At 37.7% G+C, this 24,144-nt stretch overlaps 1 protein-coding gene across 4 annotated transcripts in view; it reads right to left on the minus strand.

Moving 5' to 3' along the window:
* Positions 1–17,535: 17,535 nt before the first annotated feature.
* The window catches only part of SLC41A2 (solute carrier family 41 member 2), a 133,306-nt gene continuing 126,697 nt past the window's right edge, over positions 17,536–24,144 (minus strand). For 3 of the 4 annotated variants that reach the window (XM_051961323.1, XM_051961322.1, XM_051961324.1), the window contains exon 11: positions 17,536–19,523. In XM_051961323.1, coding sequence (XP_051817283.1) covers positions 19,338–19,523 — 186 coding nt within the window. In that variant the 3' untranslated portion in view covers positions 17,536–19,337. The other variant, XM_051961325.1, reaches the window with a different exon arrangement.

Here is a 24,144-nt window from a genome sequence, read left to right on the forward strand (position 1 = left end):
CATGCCTTTCTCTCTCTCTCTAATATAGTCCAAACACAGTCACTCTATTGTAGAATACAGAGAAGTCTTTTCCTGTTCTGAAAATTTAGCCCACAGCTTTTTGTGCAATGATTTCTAGTTGTTGAATAGAATAATTTACTTTCTCCAGTTAATTACATTTAAATAGATGCTGTCAACTTGTTTGGGTCGAGAGTACTCTTGTATAATCTAACACTCATTTCAGGTGGAGAAGGCAATACAGAGGCCAAATTTGCATATATTTATCATATTTATTGCATTGCCCCGAAGGAGTCTTCTAAGCATCAACTAGTTTGAGATGCAATGCCAAGATTCTGTAGAGCAGTGGAAAGAGCTCAAAGGCTTAGTTAGATTCACTGTGACCCAGGAAGATCTTAAGAAAGTTGTTTTTATAGGTCCTTAATCCCATCCACTTCCCTCTTCTTCACCAGAATTTATCTTCAACCAATCTTCCCTCACCTCACCTTGAATCTCCAACCTTTCCCTGTCAACTGATTCCTACTCTTCAAATATTCACAAGGGTCCCCCATGTTAAAATAAAACCTTCATCATTTCCTCTTCCTCCTCCTCCTCCTCTTCCTTCTCCTCTTCCTCCTTTTCCTCCTCCACTACCATCTTCACCATCATTCTTATTTTATCTCTCTCCTCCTTTTCTCAGCCAAATTCCTAGAATAAACAATTTACACTCACTGCCTCTTCTTCCACTGTTCTCATTCCCCATTCCTTTCCAGTCTAACTTCCATCTTCAACACTGGACTTAAGCTGCTCTCCCCAAAGATAATGGCAATCTCTTAATTGACCAAAGAAATGACCATTTGATTTGCCAATCAAGTTCTATAATTTTTTCACTCTCCCTTCTTTATCTCCCTCCCCAAGACAGCAAGCCATCTGATATGGGGTAAATAAGTTATACAAGTGTATGGGGGGTACCTCTCAGTCTGTCTGCTCCATCTGACCCTATTGAGCCTCCCCGGGGTATTCTTCTCTCTGGATTTCCACGACACTCTCCTCTCCTGGGTGTTCTCCTACATTTCCAATTTTCTTCGCTGGTTCATCAAACCTGTCATATTCCTTCAGGTTTTGTCCCAGCCTTTCCTCCGAGTTTTAGTCCCATATCACCAATGACTAATTGGACATTTCAAGCACAATACATCTAAAACCAAACTCATTCTCTTTCTCCCAAATCCTACCAATTTCCTTCCCAATTTTATTCTTCCTGTCAAAGGCACAACCATCCTTGCAAACCTTTGCAGGATCGATATCTTGGTCTTATTCTGATTCCTCATATTTCTTCCCTCCATGAATTCACTCATGATAAATTGATCAAAACCAAATGAGGTAAGGAGTCACCTCACAAACTTCTCACTCCATGTGCTCTTAGCAGACATATAAAATAAAATAACAATCTCTCCCCATAACAAGTAAACAGGAAGCTCCTGAACTACAATGTCATTCTAATTAAAGACAATATTCTATTTTGTTTTTGTTCTGATGTCTTCTGAATGATTCTTTTACAGAAACATTTAACATATCATAGAGTTGATATGGCAAGTTGTTCCTTCTGGACTGCATATTTCTGTCTCAAAATTATGAATTTATATAACTACAGAAAAAATTTAAACACTAAACATTAAAATTATTTATTAAAAAGACAATATTCACCAAGCACAGTGCACTGCATACAGTAGGAACTTAATATGTATTTCAAGCCACATTGTCATGGAAATCTGACATGAGTTAGCCAGACAGCAACATGTAGAAACATCCTCCACTGATTTAAACCACAATTTATCCATAACATAAAGCCTTTGAAAATTATCTAGATTTCTGACAGGTTGAAGAGTTTGCTCTTTGTTATATTATTAATCACCAAGGGGATGATATGTGGACTTAATTCTTTCTGACTCCAATAAAGTACTGTATTTACTAATTGACCCTGCTGCCTTTATCAGAACAGAACTCAATGAGCATTTATTCAAAACCCATTATGTGCCAGACATTGGACTACATCTTCCTTCACCCTGTCTCAGAGGAAAGATGACTTTACTGATCACCAAGGCCCTGGCATATAGTAGTTGCCTAATAAATGCTTGTTGTTGTTGCCTTTCTTTGTATTCCCAGTACCTGGCATATACTAGGTGCCTAATAAATGCTTGTTACTGAGGGAGTTTCTCCAACCTTTTAAGTGGCAGACCTAGTCCCAATCTCTTTGATATGCCTACATTTTACTTTTTTCACATGATAATCCATTGAGTCCATTTTATAAATCTTACAGACACCACAAATAGATCAATAAGCTTCCCCCCTCCTCCCTTCTCTGAAAAAGAAAAATATATGATGGGTAACATTTGGGAAACTGCGCCAACAACCTGAAGCTTCTCCCTGAAACAAAATCCATCTTTTTCATTGCAATTTTCTCTCAGTGATCCTATGTAGTCACAACTCATGAATGATCACAGTCCCTGTATTTGAAGAATTGAAAGTTGTGGGTGACTCAAGGGGTAATGAAAAAACAGAAGGTGGGCACAAATGGACCGCAACATATTAACGGTGACAAATGGCACGCTTGAAGCAAGAAGCCATGTACAAGATATATCTAACAAGATGGCTGGGAAAGGAGGCAGAGCAGCCAAAGGAAGCAGTGAAACTGAGAGAAGAGACGGATAAACCATGTGCTGTGTGGAGATGAAAAACATTTATTAAATGCTTAGTGTGTACCACCAGCCACTGTGCTAAACTATGGAGTTACAGGTTCTTGAAAGCATTTATTAAATGTTTACTGTGTACCAGCTACTGTATTAAACTACATTAACTGTATTAAACAAACATACTACAGATGTTTGGAAGCATTTATTAAATGCTTAATGTATACCACCCACTGCACTAAACTATGGAGTTACAGGTACTGGGAAGCATTTATTAAATGCTTAGTGTATACCAGCTATATATACTATGCTATTTGTGGGGTTACAAATTCTTAAAGACAGTCCTTGGGGTAGCTAAATGGCACAGTGGATAGAACACTAGCCCTGAAGTCAGGAGGACCTAAGTTTAAATGTGACCTCAGACACTTCCTAGCTATGTGACCCTGGGCAAAGTCACTTAACCCCAGTTGTCTCAGTGAAAGAAAAAGAAAAAGAAAAGGAAAAAGAAAAATAAAAGAAGAAAAAAGGGAAAGAAAGAAAGAGAAAGGAAGAAAGGAAGAAAAAGAAAAAAGAGAAAGAAAAAAAGAAAGAGACAGAAAGAAAAAAAAAAGAGAAAAAATCCACTCCTTAATTCCAAAGAGCTCATTCTTTTTTTTTTAATTTTTAATTTTTTTGTAGCTCACATTCTAAAGAATCTTTAAGCCTTCATTTGTGAACTTTTAAAAATATTTTGATGGCCTTATTTCAATATAGTTGGTTTTGTTGTGCATAATAATAAACCCTCAAATCTGAAATCGTTTTGGGGAAAATGTATTATATCATTTGGTAGAGAAGAGTGAGACAGAAAGGAGATGTGGCTCTCTTTCCCCAGGTTCTTGAAGATTTACATTATCTAGAATTTTGACAAAACTACCATATATACACAGGTAAGCAATTTTGCTGAGAGAGCATCTTGAAAAGCAAAGTAGATTGACACAGATATGAGTAACTGTAGACATGCAATAAAATTTAGGTGAAGTTAAAACACACGCTTGGCAAAACCCCAGGTGGCCCTGAATTCCTTATAATCTTCTCTTGCATTCTTGGAGACTTACTGAGGTCAAAGTGACATTCTGGGCTCAATCTCTAGTTAGATTTCAGAGGAAGAATAATCAATAAGTTTTCCAAACAATAAAGCATTTCCTACAGTTTCCTTTTACAATCTTAAATATTTTATTTTGTGAATTAAAAAAAATTATCATGAGAAAGCATTTTTAGGTTTTATCGTCTTGACTGCCAAAGAGTTACATGACATATTAAAAAAGGATCAAGTTCTATTGTTCTAATAGGGAAAAATAATTATATAAATGAGAACGGTAGATGGGAAAGGATGTTCTGTCTTAGGAAGTTATAGGAATGGTACATGGAAGCATGGAAAGTTGATTGATGCACCCAAAGATAGTCTGACACTGGTTACAGTGTCCCAAGCAAGAAGTAGGGGAGAGGGAAGAAATAGGGCAAATAGCAAGAAGATGACCTATATGGAGGGGCTATAAGAATAATCTAGGAGTTTGGGACTGGGTGGGTCTAGTAGTGACTGTGAATTTGCATGGGGTCCCAGAACAATAATTCCAAAGCTGAGTGAAAGTTCCAAGATATCCAGAAACCCTATGAATCAGCAAATCTCTAGATTTCCTAGATCTTTGAAAAATTATGGAGAATGGGGAAAATCGGCATTCAAATATTCTCTCAATTTTCAACAAAGAATAAAATCTTCAAAGTACAGGTCAGTGAAATTCTGTGAGGCTATGACTTCTACTTATGATGGAGAAGAATGGTATAGATTAACCAAAGCAGCAGATATCTCCCATGAATCATTCCTCATCTTTTGTAAAGGTCTCAGAGCCTTAACCAGAAATCCCAGAATCCAGAGCAAAGTGGGAAGGAAAATGGCAACTTAAGATACGACTCCTCCTATTCGTGGGACACTGATGTATTTAGACCTGGACAGGACCTCACAAACTCTCTCATCCAATTGCCCCATTTTAGAAGGGAAAGTTAAATCTGACCAGATTTAAGGGCTAAATAAGTCACCATATAGGTATTAAGTGGAAGAGGCAGGATTTGAATCCAGGTCACCAACCTCCAAACCCAGAATCTCCCTTATACTATGTTGGTGCTCATGATTGAGGTAGCCATTAGAGAAAGGTCATAGAATGGACAGTTTGACAAAGTAGGAGTCAAGCAGTCCAAAGAGATTAGAATGGAAATAAGTATTGGATTTACAATATGGAGGGAGGGACACAGAGGCCACAAATCTAGACAGATCAATTGACATTAGGTGCTAGGTCTGAAGACAAAAATGAGAGTCTCTTTCCCTCGTGAAGCTCACATTTTTGAAGGAAGACAGCACACACGTACCAATTAGTCAACAAATATTTGTTTTGATAAGAATAAAAAAAATATAGAAAATTAATACAAGCTAATTTTGGGGAGGAAGTAGAACCTTGAGGTGGAGTAATTCAGGAAAACCAAAGATGATATGTTTTCTCATTTGATTTCATTTAAAGCAGATATTTTTGGAACTGAATCAATTAGGTATACCTCTGGATTTTTAGTCAATCAAATAGCATTTATTAAACACCTACTGTATGCTAGGCATAATGCTAAGTGCTGGGATATAAAGAAAGGCAAAAGACAGTCTCTGGTGCCAAGGAACTCCTAGTGTAATGGGGGAAGACAACCTTTAAACAATTACGTATTAATTAAGATCAATAGATATAGGGTAAATTGGAAGACAGAGGATGTGGGTCCAAATACCGATTCTAACACTATCTCCTGTGTGCCCTTAGGGCCAATCTCTTCATTCCTCAGTTTCTTCATCTATAAAATGAGGGATTAGACTAACTTTTAAGGATTTCTGGCTTTTAAATCTAGAATCTAATATTTTTAAGTACCTTGCTTATCTTTTACCTTGAAAACACCTCATAAAGCTGCCCATTTTATTATTTCCAGCTAGAGCATTGGACCTAGAGTGAGAAAAACCCAAGCCTTCTATACTATACTATAGTATACTACATAGTATATAGTTACTACTATAAAGTAACCAAGTCACTTTACTTTGTCTGCCTCAGTTTCCTCAACTGTAAAATGGAGATAATAAAAGCACAACACAAGGTTATGAAGATCAAGTGAGATTATATTTGCAAAAGGGCAACCTGGTACACAGTAGGCGTCTATTTCCTTCCCTTATAGATCTGGGAGAAAGGAAGTCCTTGGTATTTTCTACCTCCATTTAAAATATCAGTTCTTGGTCCTTTGACTTTTACAAATAGCTTTACCAAGAGGGATGTTGTGAAATGGATAGATCTTATTAGCATCCTAGAAATTATGTTAAAGCCTAGATGATAACTGATAAAAAGCCCCATGTTGCAGGATATTTACATTCTGCTATATCATCATTTAGAATGACTGCAGGAAGTTTTAATTAATAACTGGCTGCCTCAAAATATCTCCAGAATTGGTTTATTTTTTATTAAAATGTAAATTCTAAATTCAAGCTTGCATAAACAGAAAAAAAACTAGGGAAGAGATTTTTTATGCTTTCTGTCAACAACTCAGAGCAAAAACTAGTTTCTGGTCAGCTAACTGAAGAAGAAATTGAATTTTTTGGTCTATTTTTGGATAAAACCTACTATTTTAACTATTCTAATGAGTTAATTGACTTTGACTTGATAGGAGATATTCGTTTTGATTTTTGCAAAACCGGGAACTCTATTAGTCATTTTGACTTAAAAATGGTTACATTTGAGTTTTGCTCAAACAGAAACGAGATCTGAAATTTCAGTAGCAAAAAGGAAATTCCCCCAATAAAATGTAAGTACTTTGAGGGCAAGGACCATTTTTTAAATAATATTTAGCACAGAGCCTGACTATGGTTAATAAATGCCCGTTGACTCACTTAAAGGTATTTCAAACTTGAGTGGAGCAGAAAGAGGAAAAACCAGGTGAGTTCACTCTACGTAAGGCTGCGTATAGTGACATGTCATGCTTCTCCTGGGATTTGTACATAGCTAAGTGACTATTGACTAGACTAACTTCTCAAATGTGAGAATTACCATATACGATTTTCTTATTCAGCCATTCTCCAACTGATGGGCATCCACTCAGCTTCCACTTCCTTGCCACTACAAAAAAGGCTGCCACAAACACTTTTCACAGGTGGGTTTTTTCTTTTTTCTTATGCTCTCTTTGAGATATAGGTCCAGGAGAGACACTGCTGGATCAAAGGTTTTGCCCAGTTTGATGCCCTTTGGGCCTAGTTCTAAATCACTCTCCAGAATGGTTGGATCAGTTCACAACTCTACCAACAATGTATCAGTGTCCCAGTTTTTCCCACATTCCCCACATATAATTTTCTTCATACAACATGTTAAAATACAATATGGTAATTGGTGTGATCATCTCTTCTATGAGAAATACATTTGGACTTGGTAATTAAATTGGGTTAAACCAGTGCAGGGGTCCTCAAACTTTTTAAGTAGGGGGCCAGTTCACTGTCCCTCAGACTGTTGGAAGGCCGGACTAGAGTAAAAACAAAAACTTTGTTTTGTGGGCCTTTAAATAAAGAAACTTCATAGCCTTGGGGGAGGGGGATAAACGTCCTCAGCTGCTGCATCTGGCCCGCGGGCCGTAGTTTGAGGACCCCTGGGTTAAAGTCAGTGTATTAATAGATTTCTCATTCAGTGATTCTGGGATCATGTGCAAATGTAACCAAATCCAAATTTATAGAAATAGTTCAAAGCCGCCATGAGCTATAGACTACTATTAAAGAACTTTCTTTTGGTTCAGAAACTAATGTTTTTTAGCACAATTTCAAAAATCAGGATATTTATGGAGGAGTAATTATGTGCTGATTGATTTCATATTCTCACATTGGATTTGGCTTAAAGAGGAAATAATACATATGTTTAATTTGGTATAGAAAGGTATCTCACCCTATAGGGAAGTAGGATGGGAAAGAGGAAAGGAAAAAGAAAGCTAATAGAAGGGAAGGCAGCAGTAGAAGAGAAATGAGAGAGAGGGGGGAAAGGAAGAGAGAGGGGGGGAAAGGAAGAGAGAGAGGGGGGAAAGGGAAGAGAGAGAGGGGGGGAAGGGAAGAGAGAGAGGGGGGAAAGGGAAGAGAGAGGGGGGAAAGGATAGGGGGGAAAGAGAAGGGAAAAGGGGGGGCAGGGAAGAAAGGGGGGAAGGGAGAGAGAGGGGGCAGGGGGGCAGGGGGGAAAGGGGGGACAAAGGGGAGAGAGAAGGGAAAAGGGGGGGCAGGGAAGAAAGGGGGGAAGGGAAGAGAGGAGAGAGAGGGGGGGAAGGGAAAGGGGAGAGAGGGGGGGGAAGGGAAAGGGGAGAGAGAGGAGGGAAGGGAGAAAGGGGGGAAGGGAGAAGGAAGAGAAAGAGGGGCTGAGAAAAGGGAGGTCAAATTGAAGGAGGTAGCGGACAGAAGCAAAACACTGATGAGGAAGGAAAGGGTAAAGGAGAGAGAAAAATATAACCTGAGAAAAATAGGATGGCAGAAAATACAGATTAGTAATCTTAAATTAACTATGAATATGAATGGGATGAATTCTCCCATAAAACAAAAGTGGATGGCAGAGTGGATTCAAAGCCAAAATCCTACAATATGTTATTTACAAGAAACACATTTGAAGCAGAGAGATAACATACAGAGTAAAGGTAAAAAGCAGGAGCAGAATATATTATGCTTTAGCTGAAGTACTTTTGTATCCTATATCTGTATACTGACTGCATGATGGACAATGTGTCTTAATTTCCTATTAGACCATAAGTTTCTTTGTGACCATTCTTCAATAGACAATAGATAGCCTAAGTATTCAGAGGTTCCCATGATTCTGTGATCTCATGGACAGAGATATTTTCACAAATAATACAGATTTCAATGTATCCATATCTGCCTATCATCCATGAACTGTATCCACATTCTCTCATAATTTGGATACAGAAATCCAGTCAACATGCTTTGTGTTTTCCTCGTTTTCTCTTAACACAGTAAGGAAATGATGGTAAACGTGGCTCTGTCCATTCATCATCTTTTGATCCTACCATGTGGCCAGCTCATTTTCTATTTTTGCTCGTATTTCTCTGCATATTTTCCTTGGGTTCCCTATTTAATTCTCCGTTTGTGATATGTTGTGGGATACTCATACCCACCATGCACTTCTTTACTGTACATTCAATGACATTTATTCTTAATTTTTCATACCGAGGTTTTCCTTGATGTTCAGCCATACCAGAACACTGATAGAATTCTGGCATTTAGAAAATGAATCTTCATTTCAGGGAGAAGTTTGAAATCATTCAAAGGACTTTGACATTTTCTAAAGGCAAATTTTTCAAAGGAAACAGATATCCTAAATACCTTGGATTAAGCTTTGACTTCAACAAAAGCTTGCTGACAGAGTGAATGATATAATGTTAATACCAAACAGGGAGGAACCAATATACACATAAGATTCACTGAATACAGGTGCTGAAAAACAGTTATCTTTCTAGCCTATGATCTTTTTTTTTAAGTCACCTCTTTAAATAACTTTTTATTGACAGAACCCATGCCAGGGTAATTTTTTACAACATTATCCCTTGCACTCTTTTCTGTTCCGATTTTTCCCCTCCCTCTCTCCCCTCCTCCCCCATATGGCAAGCAGTCCTTTACATCTTAAATAGGTTACAGTATATCCTAAATAAAATATATGTGTTCTAGCCTATTATCTTAAAAAGAACCTTCTTTCCACAGAATATGATGCCAGGGCAAAGAATACTGAACCTGAAGTCAAGAGAACCTGATTCAAATTTTATCTTACTAACTAAATATGAGGCCCTGGACAAAACACTTCATTTATCTTGGATCCATTTTCCCAATCTGTAAAAATGAGAAGACTGAATTAGATGATCTGAGATTCTTCCATCTCCTCTTGAGTATGAATCTCCTTGAACTATCATGTATTATGAAATATACAGAGACATAGCACCAGACATATCAAAGAGTTCACCATTTCATTGGGAAAACAATAATTAACACACATGAAAAAATCCACACAGGGAGACAACGATGCTTTTTAATTAACAAAAAAAAAATTACATCAAAACCAAGACTTTCCTTTTGACAATTATACGTGATAAAAGGCAGAAATTAGGACTAGGTAGGTAGAAAATAACAATCACACATCTTTTGCCTACTTTTAAATTTTGGCTCAATCTCATTTGCATTTTAAGATAGAAAGGATTTGGGGAATTTCTAAGTCAAATACTTGTCTGAGACAAAAGACTTACTCCAGTCAGAGGAAAAAAAATTTAAATGACTTGATTTTAGCTTTAGGAAAACTCTGGTTTTTCTTAGCTGGTTATGACGACTCAGCCTATGATCTGATTGAAGAGGAATAAGCCTGCCCTTATTAGTGAAAAGATTTATATATTAGTAGATTGGAGCTGAGAGGATTACCAGATGTCCCAAAAGAAATACAGCTAGCTGTGTGACCCTGGGCAAGTCACTTAACCCCAATTGCCTCGAAAGAAAGAAAGAAAAGAAAAGAAAAGAAAAGAAAGAAAAGAAAGAAAAGAAAGAAAGAAAAGAAAGAAAAGAAAGAAAAGAAAAGAAAGAAAAGGAAAGGAAAGGAAAGGAAAGAAAAGGAAAGAAAAGAAATACAGAAATAAGTAGCAGGTATTGCCTTGAGATAGATGGAATGATGTACCTAGTAGATAGAGGCTCAAAAAGGAGCAGAAAAACAGGATGAACCTCCAGGGAACAAAGATATGACATAAAGTCTGGCTACAAATCTACCAGAAAATAGTGATTGTCAGAAACTTGGTCCAGAAAGAGGATAAATCACGATCCTCTGTTAAACACATGAATTGCCCTTTCATACATGTTTCCTAGCCACACATATTCCCTATGTGGGCCTACATCTATTTGTTCACCCTTCCCATTGATTGCATGTATATTTATGGGAGAAGTATGCACAAAGAAAAGGTGAAGGAGAAATCACTACTGATACATTTCTTATTCAACTATTTAAATATCTTTGTTTTGAAGTAATAATTACTTCTCTTCTCCGACTAGTAAAAGTAGATACGTTGGTGGGAGCTTATGAGTATTTTTTATTAATGGAGGTCATGCTTTCCACTAGAACATAATTCATTGTTCTGCTTCATTTTTACAAATAAAGAAACTGAGATTCAAAGAGGAGATGTGATTTGGTGAAAATTGCATAGCTAATTAGTAAGAACTATGCTTTAAACCTGGGGATCGCTTTTTTGAGGGATACTTTAATAAACAACACAAGAGAATATATAAATGGTACAATAAAAAGAAGCTCATATCACTAATTGGAACCATTCACCTTAATTCCTGTCTCTGGGACTCAGTTTTCTCATTTGTAAAATTAATATGGAGACAGTGTGGTACAATGGGAAAAGCACTGGATTTGGAAAGAAAGGACCTGGATTCAAGTTCAGATTCAGCTACATCCTAGAGCAAGTAAGGAGACTGGGGAGCATCACGATGGGGAAGGTTGGGCAAATGGGATGGAGGGCAAATAGGGGAGACCTTGGGGGCAGGTATGAAAATTTCAGGTTTCTAGCTTCTGTGCAAGAATGGCAGAAGAAGGCCCTTCAGCTGAAGGAGGAGGAGGAATTATGAAAGTGATTTGGAGGACTGTGCAGAAGGCCTGAGACTGAATTTGGAGAAGGGGAATCTCAAAGGAGAAAGAGAAGGAAGCTGTATTTAATCAAAGGAGATACAATTTGTAAAGCACTTGGCACAGTGCCTGGCACACAGCAGGCACTATCTAAATATTTATTCCCTTCCCTTCCTTTAGGTAAATGAGAAAGAGCTGAAGGAAAATATCTAAAACTGAACTAGACTTGGAATTAGAAAGACCCACGCTCAGATCTGTTCTCAGACACATACTCAGACCATAGGCAAGTCGCTTAACCTGTCTGCTTCAGTTTCCTCATTCGTAAAATAAGAATCTTAATAGTAACTGCTTCCCAGGGTTGTTGAGAGAAAATGAGATAATAATTGTAAAGTGCTTTGCGGACCTGAAAGTGTCATACAAATACTTTATGGGCTTATTAATGGTTTATTAAAGCATTGCCCAGGTGAAGTTGGACTGAATACATTTGTGATAGATCAGGTGTAATTAGTTATCATCAGCAATTTACTCTGAGCTCTGGGGAGCAGTGGAAGGGGGCCATCCATGACCTAAAGACAATCAAAGCTGGGGATCCAGAGCACTTCAGGTGACATTTAACCTGCCATTTCAAAGGCAGTAAAGGCCAGTGCATTTTGATCCACTCTTTCCACCTAGGAATCCTGATTTTTTTCACAGCAGTACTAAGTTTTTGTACTTTCAAAATAAGGCTAGTTCATTGGGAGAGTGACAATATTGTCCAGCCTCAAGAAATAGAGTGGGAGACATACACACACGAAATTGTCTGTTCTCTCAAGCACATTGCTATTTGTTATCTCTACTTATCAACCTGAAAGGCTTATTTTAAATATGAATATGATATGAAATCTGGCTACAAATCTATCAGAAAATAGTGATTGTCAGAAACTTGGTCCAGAAAGAGTAACCCAATTACAATAAGAAGATGAATCACGATACTCCATTAAACACATGAATTGCCCTTTTATACATGTTTCCTAGCCACACACATTCTCTATGTGAGCCAATATGATGGTCCTTATATCTATCTGTTCACCCTTCCCATTGATTGTATGTATATTTATGGGAATCATTTTCCATTTCCATCCCAACTGATAGGGAGTCCCAGCTTTGCATCCTTGTAGTGTTCACTGATAACCAAGGGCATATTAGCCAATAAACCACAGTGCTGATTAGTGCTTTCTAAGAGACGCCGCTCACATCCCTCTGCCACCTAAAAATCCCTCAAACAAATCACCGACTAGCTATTGCCTAATAGCAATAAAGGTACCAGCCAAATGCTTCACCCTGGTTTGTTCGAATATAATCACTAAGAAGAATGCTCCATTAACCAGACCAGTTTTCACTTTTAATAGTTTTAAAAGTACTACTTTCATCAGTGAAATTTAAAGGTGCCAAAAAGGAGATTGTGAATTTGGAAGATTACTTTTTTAAACCATTTATTCATCAGAAAAGATGAATATTTTCTTGAACTTTGAACGACTGATTCCATTTTATAGGAAATCAGGAAGATTTGAGTTCAAATTCAGGCTCAAACACTTACTGTGTAATTTTGGACAAGTCACTTAATTTCTATTTGCCTGTTTCCTCATCTGTAAAATGAGAATAATAAATAGCAACTACCTTCCAGGGTTTTATTTTATATAGAATCTCACTATCCTGAAGATAGAAAAGAAAAAAATACATTTCTGAGAAGCCAAAACAGATGCTCTAAAACTTATGTGGTTAAAGGGTTGAAATGAGATAAAAAGCTTAAAGAGATAGAGAAATGCTACCTAATATTATTAGCAATCCTTTCTACTAGCATTCCCCCCAAGTTGTGCTTATTAAAAATGACATGCAAACTTTCTGTGAAATCAGGCACTCATTTTAAATTACAAATTCACATAGAATTTGGTTGTCACCTTAATTTAAATATACTAAGACTAAACTTGAAGGTAGGAAAGTCATTTTGTATAGAATTTCACTATCCTGAAGTTGAGAAAGAAAAAATATGTTTCTGAGAAGCCAAAACAGATGCTTTAAAACCCATGTGTTAAAGGGTAAACCCAATTACTCATGTGCCTCAAAATTCCTTCTATAACTTGCTCTTCTTGAGACACAATTCTAATGAACTCTATTACCTGGTTTTCTAACATGTTGTAGATTTGACATAGAGAATCAGAAAGCAGGGAGGTAAGAGACAAACCAGAGCTAAGGCAAAGAACCACCACTGACCTTGTGATTCTGATAACGGTGACAGAAATACTCTACAAATAGATGGAAAGGCCAGAACTCAACGGTCTCAGCAATATGCAAGAAGTAACTATACACACTTTGATAGTCCCTGTGAGGTCATCTTTGCATCTCAAATAATTGATATTATCACTATCCCCCAAAAATGAATTAGTTTTCATATCTTAAGGAGATTTAGATATTTAAAAATCATTAACAGAATATTTTCATCAAAAATACCATCTTCTAATCCTTTTTATGGTGAATGGGGCGGAGAAACATTTTAGTTATATAATTTTATTTATGCAGACCAATTCATTCCCAATTCTGGATGAAGCATTCTGAAAAAGTCCAATTTATAGATTAGAAATAAGGACTACAACAACCTGCCTCTCCCTCTAGAGAGGTACCTACAACCCAATTTCTATAACACAGTAAGAAGTGGGAAGGCAAGCAGAGAAAGCCATCCCTCCCAAACCCAAGGTATTGATTTAACCCCTGGAGAAATAAAACCACTGAACTCACCAAGAGACAACCTAGAAGAAGCAGATCATCATCAGCTAGATAAGAGATCCTTGGTGGGGAAGGTGGGGCTCTGGAGAACCCTAGGATAAAATACCCCAAAGTTTAAACATCCATGCCCCGAGGCTATAAATGGATTATACAAGAATCAGCTGAGGCTCTCATGGAATCCTCCCAAGTCAACCTGTAGGCAATTAGCACGATAGCTAGGAGAGAGAGAGCCAAGGGAAGCCTTAACACCTGCTGGAAGTGAAGGGAGAAGAACTGTGGGGGATCAAGGAGCCACAGCAGTTAAGCTGGCCTGGGAGTTCTAGGAGCCTACAGTGACTCCCAGGGGGAGAGGGGAGCAGCTTTTTGACTTGAGTTTTGATGTCATTTGCTGTGCAAATTATTGATTATTATTTCTTTAGCCCCACTTGATTCATGAGCTGATAGCCATTTCTGGAAGGGTTCTAGGTATCTAGGTATCTAAGTTTTTAAGTTTTCCCTTGCAAGCCACATCAATGAATTGTCTATAAGGTATTTCCAGGCTCCTTGTGAGAAAGAGCTTACGAGTTAAATATACACTCAGGTCCTCCCCTGATGGCTTCTCAAGCATCTGCAAAGCTCTGTCAGCCAAACCTAAGTGTGGACAGCACTTGCCAGCCTGAAAATGCTTCAGGTACTCGACTGACACCAGTTGGTGATTGTTGTCCGGGGACCAGTTTAGCAAAATACAGGGAAGACCCTCAGAGAAGGCTGGATGCCAGGGACAAATGTTTAGCACAATTATCTGAAAAACAAAATCTTGAACTCATAAAATCATGTATTCAAGTATCACAATTTCCACAAGTGTTCTTACAGAGAAACCAAAACATGACCTCTTCAGATGGTCTCTCCAAAGGCCACATCCATGGGACCTAGAAATAGTAACTGAATGGCGTTGTCATTGAATTGACTGGACAACAGACTAAGACAACTGCTTGTCTCTATTGGGTTCATCAGACCATAAATGGTCTTGTGGAAATTAAAATATATATACACATGGAAATATAATAATAAATATATATAATGTATATAAATATAAAATAAATGAATGAAACATTACATACATAAATATATAATATATATGAATACATTATATAAATATTATGTATAACATAAATATATATTTGATTTAACTTAATATATAATATAATACAGTATAATTTAAGCATAAGTATAAAATATAAATGAAATAAATGAAAAAATATAAATGAGTATAAAATATATAAAATAAACGAGACTGAGGCAGAGGTCTGAGCCAATGGCAGTTTATTAAGGAGTCCATGGTACCTTCTAATGAAGTGGATCTCAGATGTCCCTCATGATCTAAGATGTGACCTCCTTCTAGGACCCTATTTTTATAGAGCTAGATGTCCAGTCATTCTAGAACAGCTATACCAAATACAGAATAATTCCACAGAATAAGCAGAATAATATGTCAGCAGGGTCACAAGTGAGGAATATTTCCACAGAAGATTCCTTTAATTTAGGAAGAAATGATAAAAGCTATCACAGTCAAAGACCTAAGAGGTCATAAGATGGTCATCCGTGGATGACGTCCATGATCCACGGACAAGTGATTGGTCCGTAAGTACAAAAATATTTTAGGGGACTTTCCATGAAGCTGTCACCTCTGCCAAGCTGAGTTTGGTCACTGTCAAGGCAAACTAAGGGCGGAAGGCCTTTAGCTAACTTTCTATAGTTAAGTAAGTAAACAGAGACTGCAGCTCACAGCTCTGAAGCCTTATATACAGAATTTTTTCAAATTTTCAAATTCTTTTATATATATTATATATATAAGATTTTTCAAATTGATTTTCAATTCCATCATATTCAATCAATTTTCAAATTGATTAATACTGATTAGAACAGGCTAGACGTCCAGAATGAATTATTTCTCTCAGAGGACAGGGCTAGGAAGGAACTCCAATTCACTGAAAGAACAAGAAAAACTTCACTGACAATAACATGAGCAGTCTAGAATGAGCAATTTTTTATACCTCCTCCAAGACACATTCCAAATGATTTTCCACTGTTATTTCTTTTCAAGAAACTTTATTCTAAAGAAAAAAAATCTTTATCACAGATAGGAACAATCAAGACAACCCAATAACATAAGCTTCTCCCCCCACACCAAAGTGAAATGTCTAATAATAAGTAATCAAAATGTGTGGGTATTTTTTAATATTATGATAAAAATAAGCACCATACATAATAAAATTATTGGGAGATTTCTGGACTTAATACTGTGATGTGTTGCTGATAAGGATATACCAGTACATTTTGCAAATTAAAAAAAATTGGTCACAATATGTTCAAATCTATAGATAAGTTTATTAATGATTAGCGCACATAATGGTATTTTTAATTTTTTAAACAATGTACTTCCATTTTATAATTAGCTCAACCAGTGGATGATTGTCTAGTCTGTAAGCTATTGATAATGTTTGGGAGGAGAGCGCTTTGTAAAGCATAAAGTGCTATAAAAAAAGTGAGTTCTGGGCCTCTGGCAGCATGGTGGAGTAGGAGTGGTAGATAGGGGCTTAGAGCATCTGAGTTTGCATCCCAGTTCTGGGGCTTACCATGTAACTTGACCACTTGGACCCTTGGTTTCTTCATCCGATTGGAGTTGATAATCTATAAACTCTGTTGTTAGCTCCAAAGAAATAGTACTGTACACTGGGCCCCTTCTCTTCTCCTCCTTAATGTTCCTGACTTGTTTTACTGAACAGGAAAAAATGGAAGTGGATCTAAAGTCAACCCAGCTACTTCTAGGCTGACTCAGGGCCAAGTGAGACAGACTCCCAGATTTGGGGTTAACCTAAGGCTTTCAACAACATTATCTGTCTGTGGCCAGGAATTAAATGGTCCATGGTGAGTGAAACAGGAAGACTCCCTGGAGATGGTGTGTGTGTGTGTGTGTGTGTGTGTGTGTGTGTGTGTGTGTGTACATATATGTATGTGTGATTCCTTCTTTGAGCCTTAAGGGCTCAAAGCCCTTTTGGGGCCTTTTGGGCCTTTTGAACCCTCGGGGCATCACACAGGAGCACTTGGGGATACCCTGACATCATGGAATGCACATTGGATCAGACGTGAGAAATTGTGGATCAGTGCCCATGCATTGGACCGAACCCACTGATTCTTGTGAACTTCACTTTCCTCATCTGGGATATAAGGTATCATCACACTTGCATTGGCTGCCTCATAGGGCTGTTGTGAGGATCATCGTGTGAGATAGTGTAAGTGAAGGGCTCTATAAAGTAGGAGGGAACGTGTAAAGATAAACTATAGTTATAGTTTTTAGGAACTGATAATTCTTTACGGGCATTGATGAGGAAATAAGGTCTCAAACAAAAGGCCTGATGGATGAATGAAAAGACTGCTAATGCAAATACTGTGGTGTAGCATTTTTTTTCTGCTAAAAGCAGCCAAAATAAAATGGACTAGGAATTTCAGTCTACATACAAGTTTTAGAAATAATTACCGAACATACAATCCAAGTGTAAACAAGTATTTTTTCAAACTCTTTAAATAAGATCAAACTAAGTCTTAATGGATTTTTATAAAACTTTCTCAGTTAAATATCTGTGGAGTTACATTTTCTCGGTCTTTCTTTTGTAAGAATCTTCACTGTATGATAACTTACTCTCCAAAGGAGAGACTACAATTACTTCTTTTACCATCCAGAACATCTGCATCATAAGGCAGAAAAATGGCATAATTAAGAAAAAAAAAAACAAATCTATGCCCTCTTTATTTTAAAACACTCAACAAGAATGATTTCAATAATATATTTATACAGAACCTATTACTTAAATAAAACTAACATGAAGACGTGAGTCACCCCATTCTGAGTTAAAGTGGAATGTCCTCCTTAATCTGCACTAGGAGTTAAATTAATATAGAACCGATAGAGCATTTCCACTGAAGTTTATTGACTCGCTCTATTTTATAGAAAAATTCTGTTCTTTTCCAATAATTAATCAGATTGGTCCAAGTATTCTTGACAGACCTGGGTGCTTCTTGGAAAAACAGGTGAAGAAAAACTATACCCTAAGCATGTGTTCTGGCCCCCTGGTGAAAATCAGTCTGTCAGCAGATAGGCAGCATCAATAAGGCATAGAAAGATCGCCGCAGCCTCTTTTTGGCCCCAAAGGATAAACTTTAGCTTTTCAATTGGTTTCTTCAAAATACCCAACTCCTTCACTCTCCCCTCTGTAAATCTTGCTCATTTTTTTTCCTGTTGTGCATGGGGAAACATTTACAACCCCAATACAAAATCTGGCCTCTTAGCAAACCTTATGGGCAAACCTGATGCATTGCAGCAACATGCTTCCAAATATATCCTAATACCGATACCTCAGACAACAACACTATGATCATTCCTAACCCAAACACGCGTTCAACTTTCCAACAAAGAAAAGAGTGGTTTGTCACATTATGTCGTATCTTCCAAATATAACTGAGTTTCTTTTGTTTGATCCTACCTCTGGCTTTTGAAAAAAAAAATCGATGACCCAAAATGATCTGTTCTCTTCTGAGTCCTGCCCCCATACACCCTGCTTTATAAAGGTGGAGTTAGAACCAAGTCATCAGTATCTCTGAGAAACTCACAGGGCTTCACTTGAAGATTCCAACACGTGAAGCTCCCATCTCTGATAATAATATCTTTTGGGGGCTGGTCATTTGTAAATTCAAACTCATAGGTGGTTCAGAGGTGGAAGTAGTTAAAACTTTTTAAACTCTAAAAAGTTATTTTAAAAAAATTAGAATTTTCATTGTAACCAAATTCATTAGAAAAGAGGATTATCTCCTCCTCACCCCCAATTTTCTATTACAAGTCAAACACCGACCAAGTACAGTCCTGGAATGTGTCTAGTTACAAAATTACTCATATTTATCTCCCTCCATATTTTCTGATTTAATTAACTCCCGAGATGAAATTCATATCTGTTTCAATGTCAAATCATCCTTCATTCTCTCATATGAAAGGCAAATACCCTTCACTTTTATTTTCTATTCAAATTCAGTTTTAAGAAAAGTTAAGGCCATTTAATCATATCAGTTCCAACTTAAAATTAACCCAGCCAAAATGAGATTACTGTATTATATTAAAGGCCTTGAAAAGGAGTCATAAGCCACCATCTTCGGTCTTTCTTCTATACGGTCTGAGAGCAGTCAGCAGTTCTATATTTCATTAGTCCCCAACATCGCCATCTCGATCACCAATGAGCCACAGAAAATGAAAGCTCAAAGCTAATAAGGCTGTTCCAAGCAGATCTCCCAAAGCTGTAAGGTACGGGATGGAAAAGCTATCAGGATCCTTTCCTTTTCTCCAGAAGTGATGCACCATCCAGTCAGCAATCCACAGCAAGGTGAAGACCTAGAATGATAAATCAAAGATCATTTCTAACTGGTCCAGACAATTCCTGTCCCATTAAAAGTCAGCAAACAAGCTCAAATCCCTGATTTTTGCTGGCTTTAGCATGGGAGCCTAAATGCTCATAGAGTAATATAAAAAAAAAATCATCTTGCATTGTTTAATCCTTTGGACATTTCAAAAGGCATTTCATAGAGATCATGTCATTTCTACCCTATCTCCCAGCAGCCCTAAGAGGTAGATAGAGCAGACGCATCCCCATTTTCCAAGTGAATTTGCCCAAAGTCACAAACAGCTCGAATCAGAAGTCAAGGCTAGCTCCCAGCCCTTTGGCCCTTAGTCTCAGCTGCTTTGTGCTGCATCTGTCCAATGCATGATATGGATTTAGCAGGAAAATTTTCCAAGCCCACAAAGCTCTCTAACCAACCCTAAGAAACAGATATTTCAACAACAACAACCAAACACTTGTAATAACTAAATAAAGTTACAACAAAAGGGCATATGTGAGGGGAGAAGCTACGTTCTCTGGACCACTTGGTCCAGAGCTTTGCTGGGTGCTAGGGGGGCTGGATCCCATTAGACATTCATGTTGTGCCACTTCATCCTAACTCTCTCGTCCACCTCTCACTGGCTCTCTCGTTACACAATCTAGAGAGAATTCCTGACTTTCTCTTATCTCCTTAAATTCTCCTCCCACCATCACGCTCAGATGTGACTTCATCTAGTTCAGAAAACAGTCTGATTTACATGAACTGATATTGTGTGAAGTGAGCAGAACCAACAGTAATAACAAGAGTGTGTGATGATCATCTGTGATGGATGTGGCTTTTTTTAAAAAATGAGGGCATTCAAGGCAATTCCAATAGACTTGGGATGGAAAGTGCCATTTGCATCCAGAGACAGAACAATGGAGATTGAATGTGGATCAAAACATAGCATTTTCACCTTTTTGTTATTGTTTTTTTGCTTGGTTTTTTCTTTCTTGTTTTCATTGACATTTTGTTCTGATTTTTCTTGTGCAATGTGATGAATATGGAAATATATTTAGAAGTATTGCACATCTTTAACCTATATTAGATTGCTTGCTATCTTGGAGTAGGGGCAGAGAGAAAAATTTGGAATATAAGGTTTTGCAAAATGTGAGTGTTGAAAACTATCTTTGCGTGTATCTGGAAAAATAAGACACAATTAAAAAGTTAAAAAAAAAGAAAGTCTGAGACCATCTAGCAAGAGCTACCTTGGGAAAGAAAACAGTACCAGGATGAAAGCAAGAGGGCAACTCAGACCCTTTCTTAATTTCTTCAGAATACTCCTCAGATTTATTTTTGGTTTTAATATGCTTTTGCCTTCTATTTTGTAATTCACTATTTATATATGCATCTTCTTTCTTCTATTAGACTAGAAGCTTCTAGAGGTAAGTATCTATTTCTGTATTTCTGTTGGTATCTTACATAATTGGTCAGACTTGTATATCACTGGTCACAGATTCCTAATGAGCATTCCTAATGAATAAACTCTTTCTACCAGTGCAGATCTAGACCTTTTCTGCAAGCTTAAGAATTGTCTGCGATGCTGAGGGAGACTGCCCAGGATATGCGAGAGGAAGGACTTCAGCCCAGGTTTTCCTGACTTTGGGGGCCAGTACTATCTACCACATCTACTGAGTCACATTTAAAAAATGGAATTTGGACTTCATATTCCTTCTCTAATCACTGTGTAATATTTCTCATATGTAATCTCCTATCTCCTAATCCCACTTTTAGCTGCTGCTCATTTGGATTACTACAATAATCTCCTAACTAATGTCTCTGTATTCTAGATTGTCTCCTCTCCAATCCGCCCTGCACACTGCTGCCAGCTCAGTCTTTCTAAAATCATCGCTTTGCCCTCATCAGCTCCGTGTTTAAAGCCCCAAATTCTTAGACTGGCCCCTTCTATATAACCCAGAGCCCTAATTCCAGCTTTATTCTCTCCCACTCTCCTACATAAGCCATCTGCTCTGTATACAGCACTGCCTGCCCATCTTGGCAACTCTGCTGTCTCCCTGCTCTTCCTGGAATGACCTCTTCATTTATCAAAGCCTCCCTCAGGTCTCACCTCTGCTCACTTCCAAGGTGGCAGTGATTGCTTTATCCCACCCTTTACCTCCTATAACACCGGTCTATAAGAATTCACGTGATGTTTGGCACATTCTAATAAATGCTCATTGAATTATAGATTTAATATATGTTATCTGGAAAGTAAATGGATAGTAAGAAATAGTCTAAGTCAATCACGGCTCTTGAGGTTTACAACAATGAATCTGTTTTCAAACATTTCTCTTAAAATAACCAAATAAGACAAAAATTAAATGTTGTAATGAAAGGAATCCTTGACTAGGTGACAGAAGACCGGAATTTCTGATCTTGCCAGTTTAATTAAGTAGCCCCGGGGCCTGCAGTAATTCACTGATCCTCTGAAGTTCTTGGTTATTTCATCTATAAAAAGAAGAGATTCCTGGTGAGAGGCTAGAGACCCATTAAAGTTTCTGTTACAGACCTGAAATTCTATGGAATTTCTGCTGAAAAAAATACATCACAAAATCAAACCAAGGTTGGATTATAATTTTTCAAGTTAATAAATATTCCCTGTTTGTTCTTTATGAAATATGCATAACTTCTTTAAGTAAATACATCTTCTGAAAAGGCAACTCTGTAGTCTTGGCTAATTTAATTTCCATGCTCCAGGTATGTTGCTTGGAATTCAAACAAATAATACAGTTAAAGAGTATGTGTTTGCTTTGGAAGATAGAGATTCAGCAGCAGCTTCTTCCATGAATTAACACAGACCAGCACTTCCATGCGAGAACGTTCCTTTAAAGAACTCCAGGGCTTATGTCCGGACAAACAACATATGCATCCTGTGGTATGGAAGGTTACTTTTGGAGATTCAATATTATAAATATGACACAGAAAGGCTTTGTGTTTTTCCTACATCCGAAGAACAGAAAATATCCTATCCCCAACTCACACAACAACAACAGCAACAGAAAACAAACAAAAAAAAAGCCCCCTGATTCGATTTCGGGACAAAACCTGTACTCATGAACAAGTTCCCATTTCTGAATATCTCTTAGGGAGAACTTCAGGCCCTAAAAGCCAAGCTTGCAACCCACTCACCCTTAGTTATTTATAGCAAACACTTTCCCAAATAACAACTGGGGCAATTCACTTGAAACAAGAAAGGAATAAGTATATCCTTTGTCTAAATTGAAGGGTTCTTTAAATGTTGCATCCCGGCACCTGCAACCGCTTATTCTTTTGGTCAGGGCGATGCCTACAATATGGCAAATCAAAGACGTGGGAGCTTCTTTTAGGGGCGCAGGCAGCAATGAGAAAGACAAAGGGGGATTTAAGCAGCTGGTGGTTTAAAAAAAGAAAGGGAAAAAACCTCACAGATGTGTGGATACACTCACCCAATAACTTTTGGCCCTATTAAGACAGCCCTTGATGGTAACTCTCAAGCCATGGGTAGCTGTACCATGAGGCTTTGACTGTCCTCCTAGGGACCCTGTTTCTGGTCCTTTTTCACCAGCTGGCACCCTCTAGGACAGTCTTACACTACCACAAGTACCCCCTGACCAACATGCTTTCCCTGCTCACCCCCATCTGATTCGGTTCCTATGCTATCTTTCACAACAAGTCTTTCCCTGTGTCCCCAGCTGTCCCCCTCCCAGGTGCTTCATATATTTTCCAGATACTTTATTGATTTCTTCACATTCACTTTGTCCTCCCCACCCAGTAAAATAGTGGGAGGGGGGGACCTGAAGACAACAGAAGTAGTCAGAATATTGATGAACAGTGACAATCAATACAAACACATTTTCTTCCTCTCCTCAGAGAGGTGGCAGAATTGGGGTGTGGACCGAGGTTCCCATTGTCAGAGGTGGTCAACGTGCTGCCTTATTTTATACAACTGTACCTTTTTACTGGGTAAATTTACTGGAGATTTTTATTGGGGGGAGATGGACATCATTGGGGAGGGACAATGAGGGGAAATGGACATCATTGGGGAGGGACAATGATGTGAATAACAAACATTGACATGTAAGATACTTAAAAGCAGTAACTGCTTCATCTTTGTGTCCCCAGAGCCTAGTACCATGCCTAACATAGTAGGTGATTAATAAATGTTTTGTGAAATTAATTTAATTAGCAAGAATAAAGCATTCTCATAGACATGGTTCAATCTCCTCTTCTATTCACGGCTCTTTCCTTCCTTACAAACTCAAACTTTCCTTTCCATGCTCAGTGTGGAGTGAGGAGGACTATGAAATTCAGAGTTGAATGGGGCTTTACTGATTTATTCCAGCCTTCCCTTTTGTAGGAAAATAACAATCAAAGCCCCCCCAAAAAACAAAAAATGGACTCAAAGTGGGTGAAAGGCACAAAATGGGATTCAAACCCAAACTTTCTGACTCCAAGTCCAACTTTTGTTTTTATTCTAAACTTAACACCAAAGAAAAAAAGGCATTTAGGGTAATAACGAAAGAAGAGAGGATTGAAAATGAACCCAAGGATCTCTATTACACACAGCTTACTTTTCTTTAGAAACATAATAAATTACACAAGGAACATTCAAAGCA

Source organism: Antechinus flavipes, chromosome 5, assembly GCF_016432865.1.
Source record: "Antechinus flavipes isolate AdamAnt ecotype Samford, QLD, Australia chromosome 5, AdamAnt_v2, whole genome shotgun sequence".
In the NCBI taxonomy this organism is placed as follows: domain Eukaryota; kingdom Metazoa; phylum Chordata; class Mammalia; order Dasyuromorphia; family Dasyuridae; genus Antechinus; species Antechinus flavipes.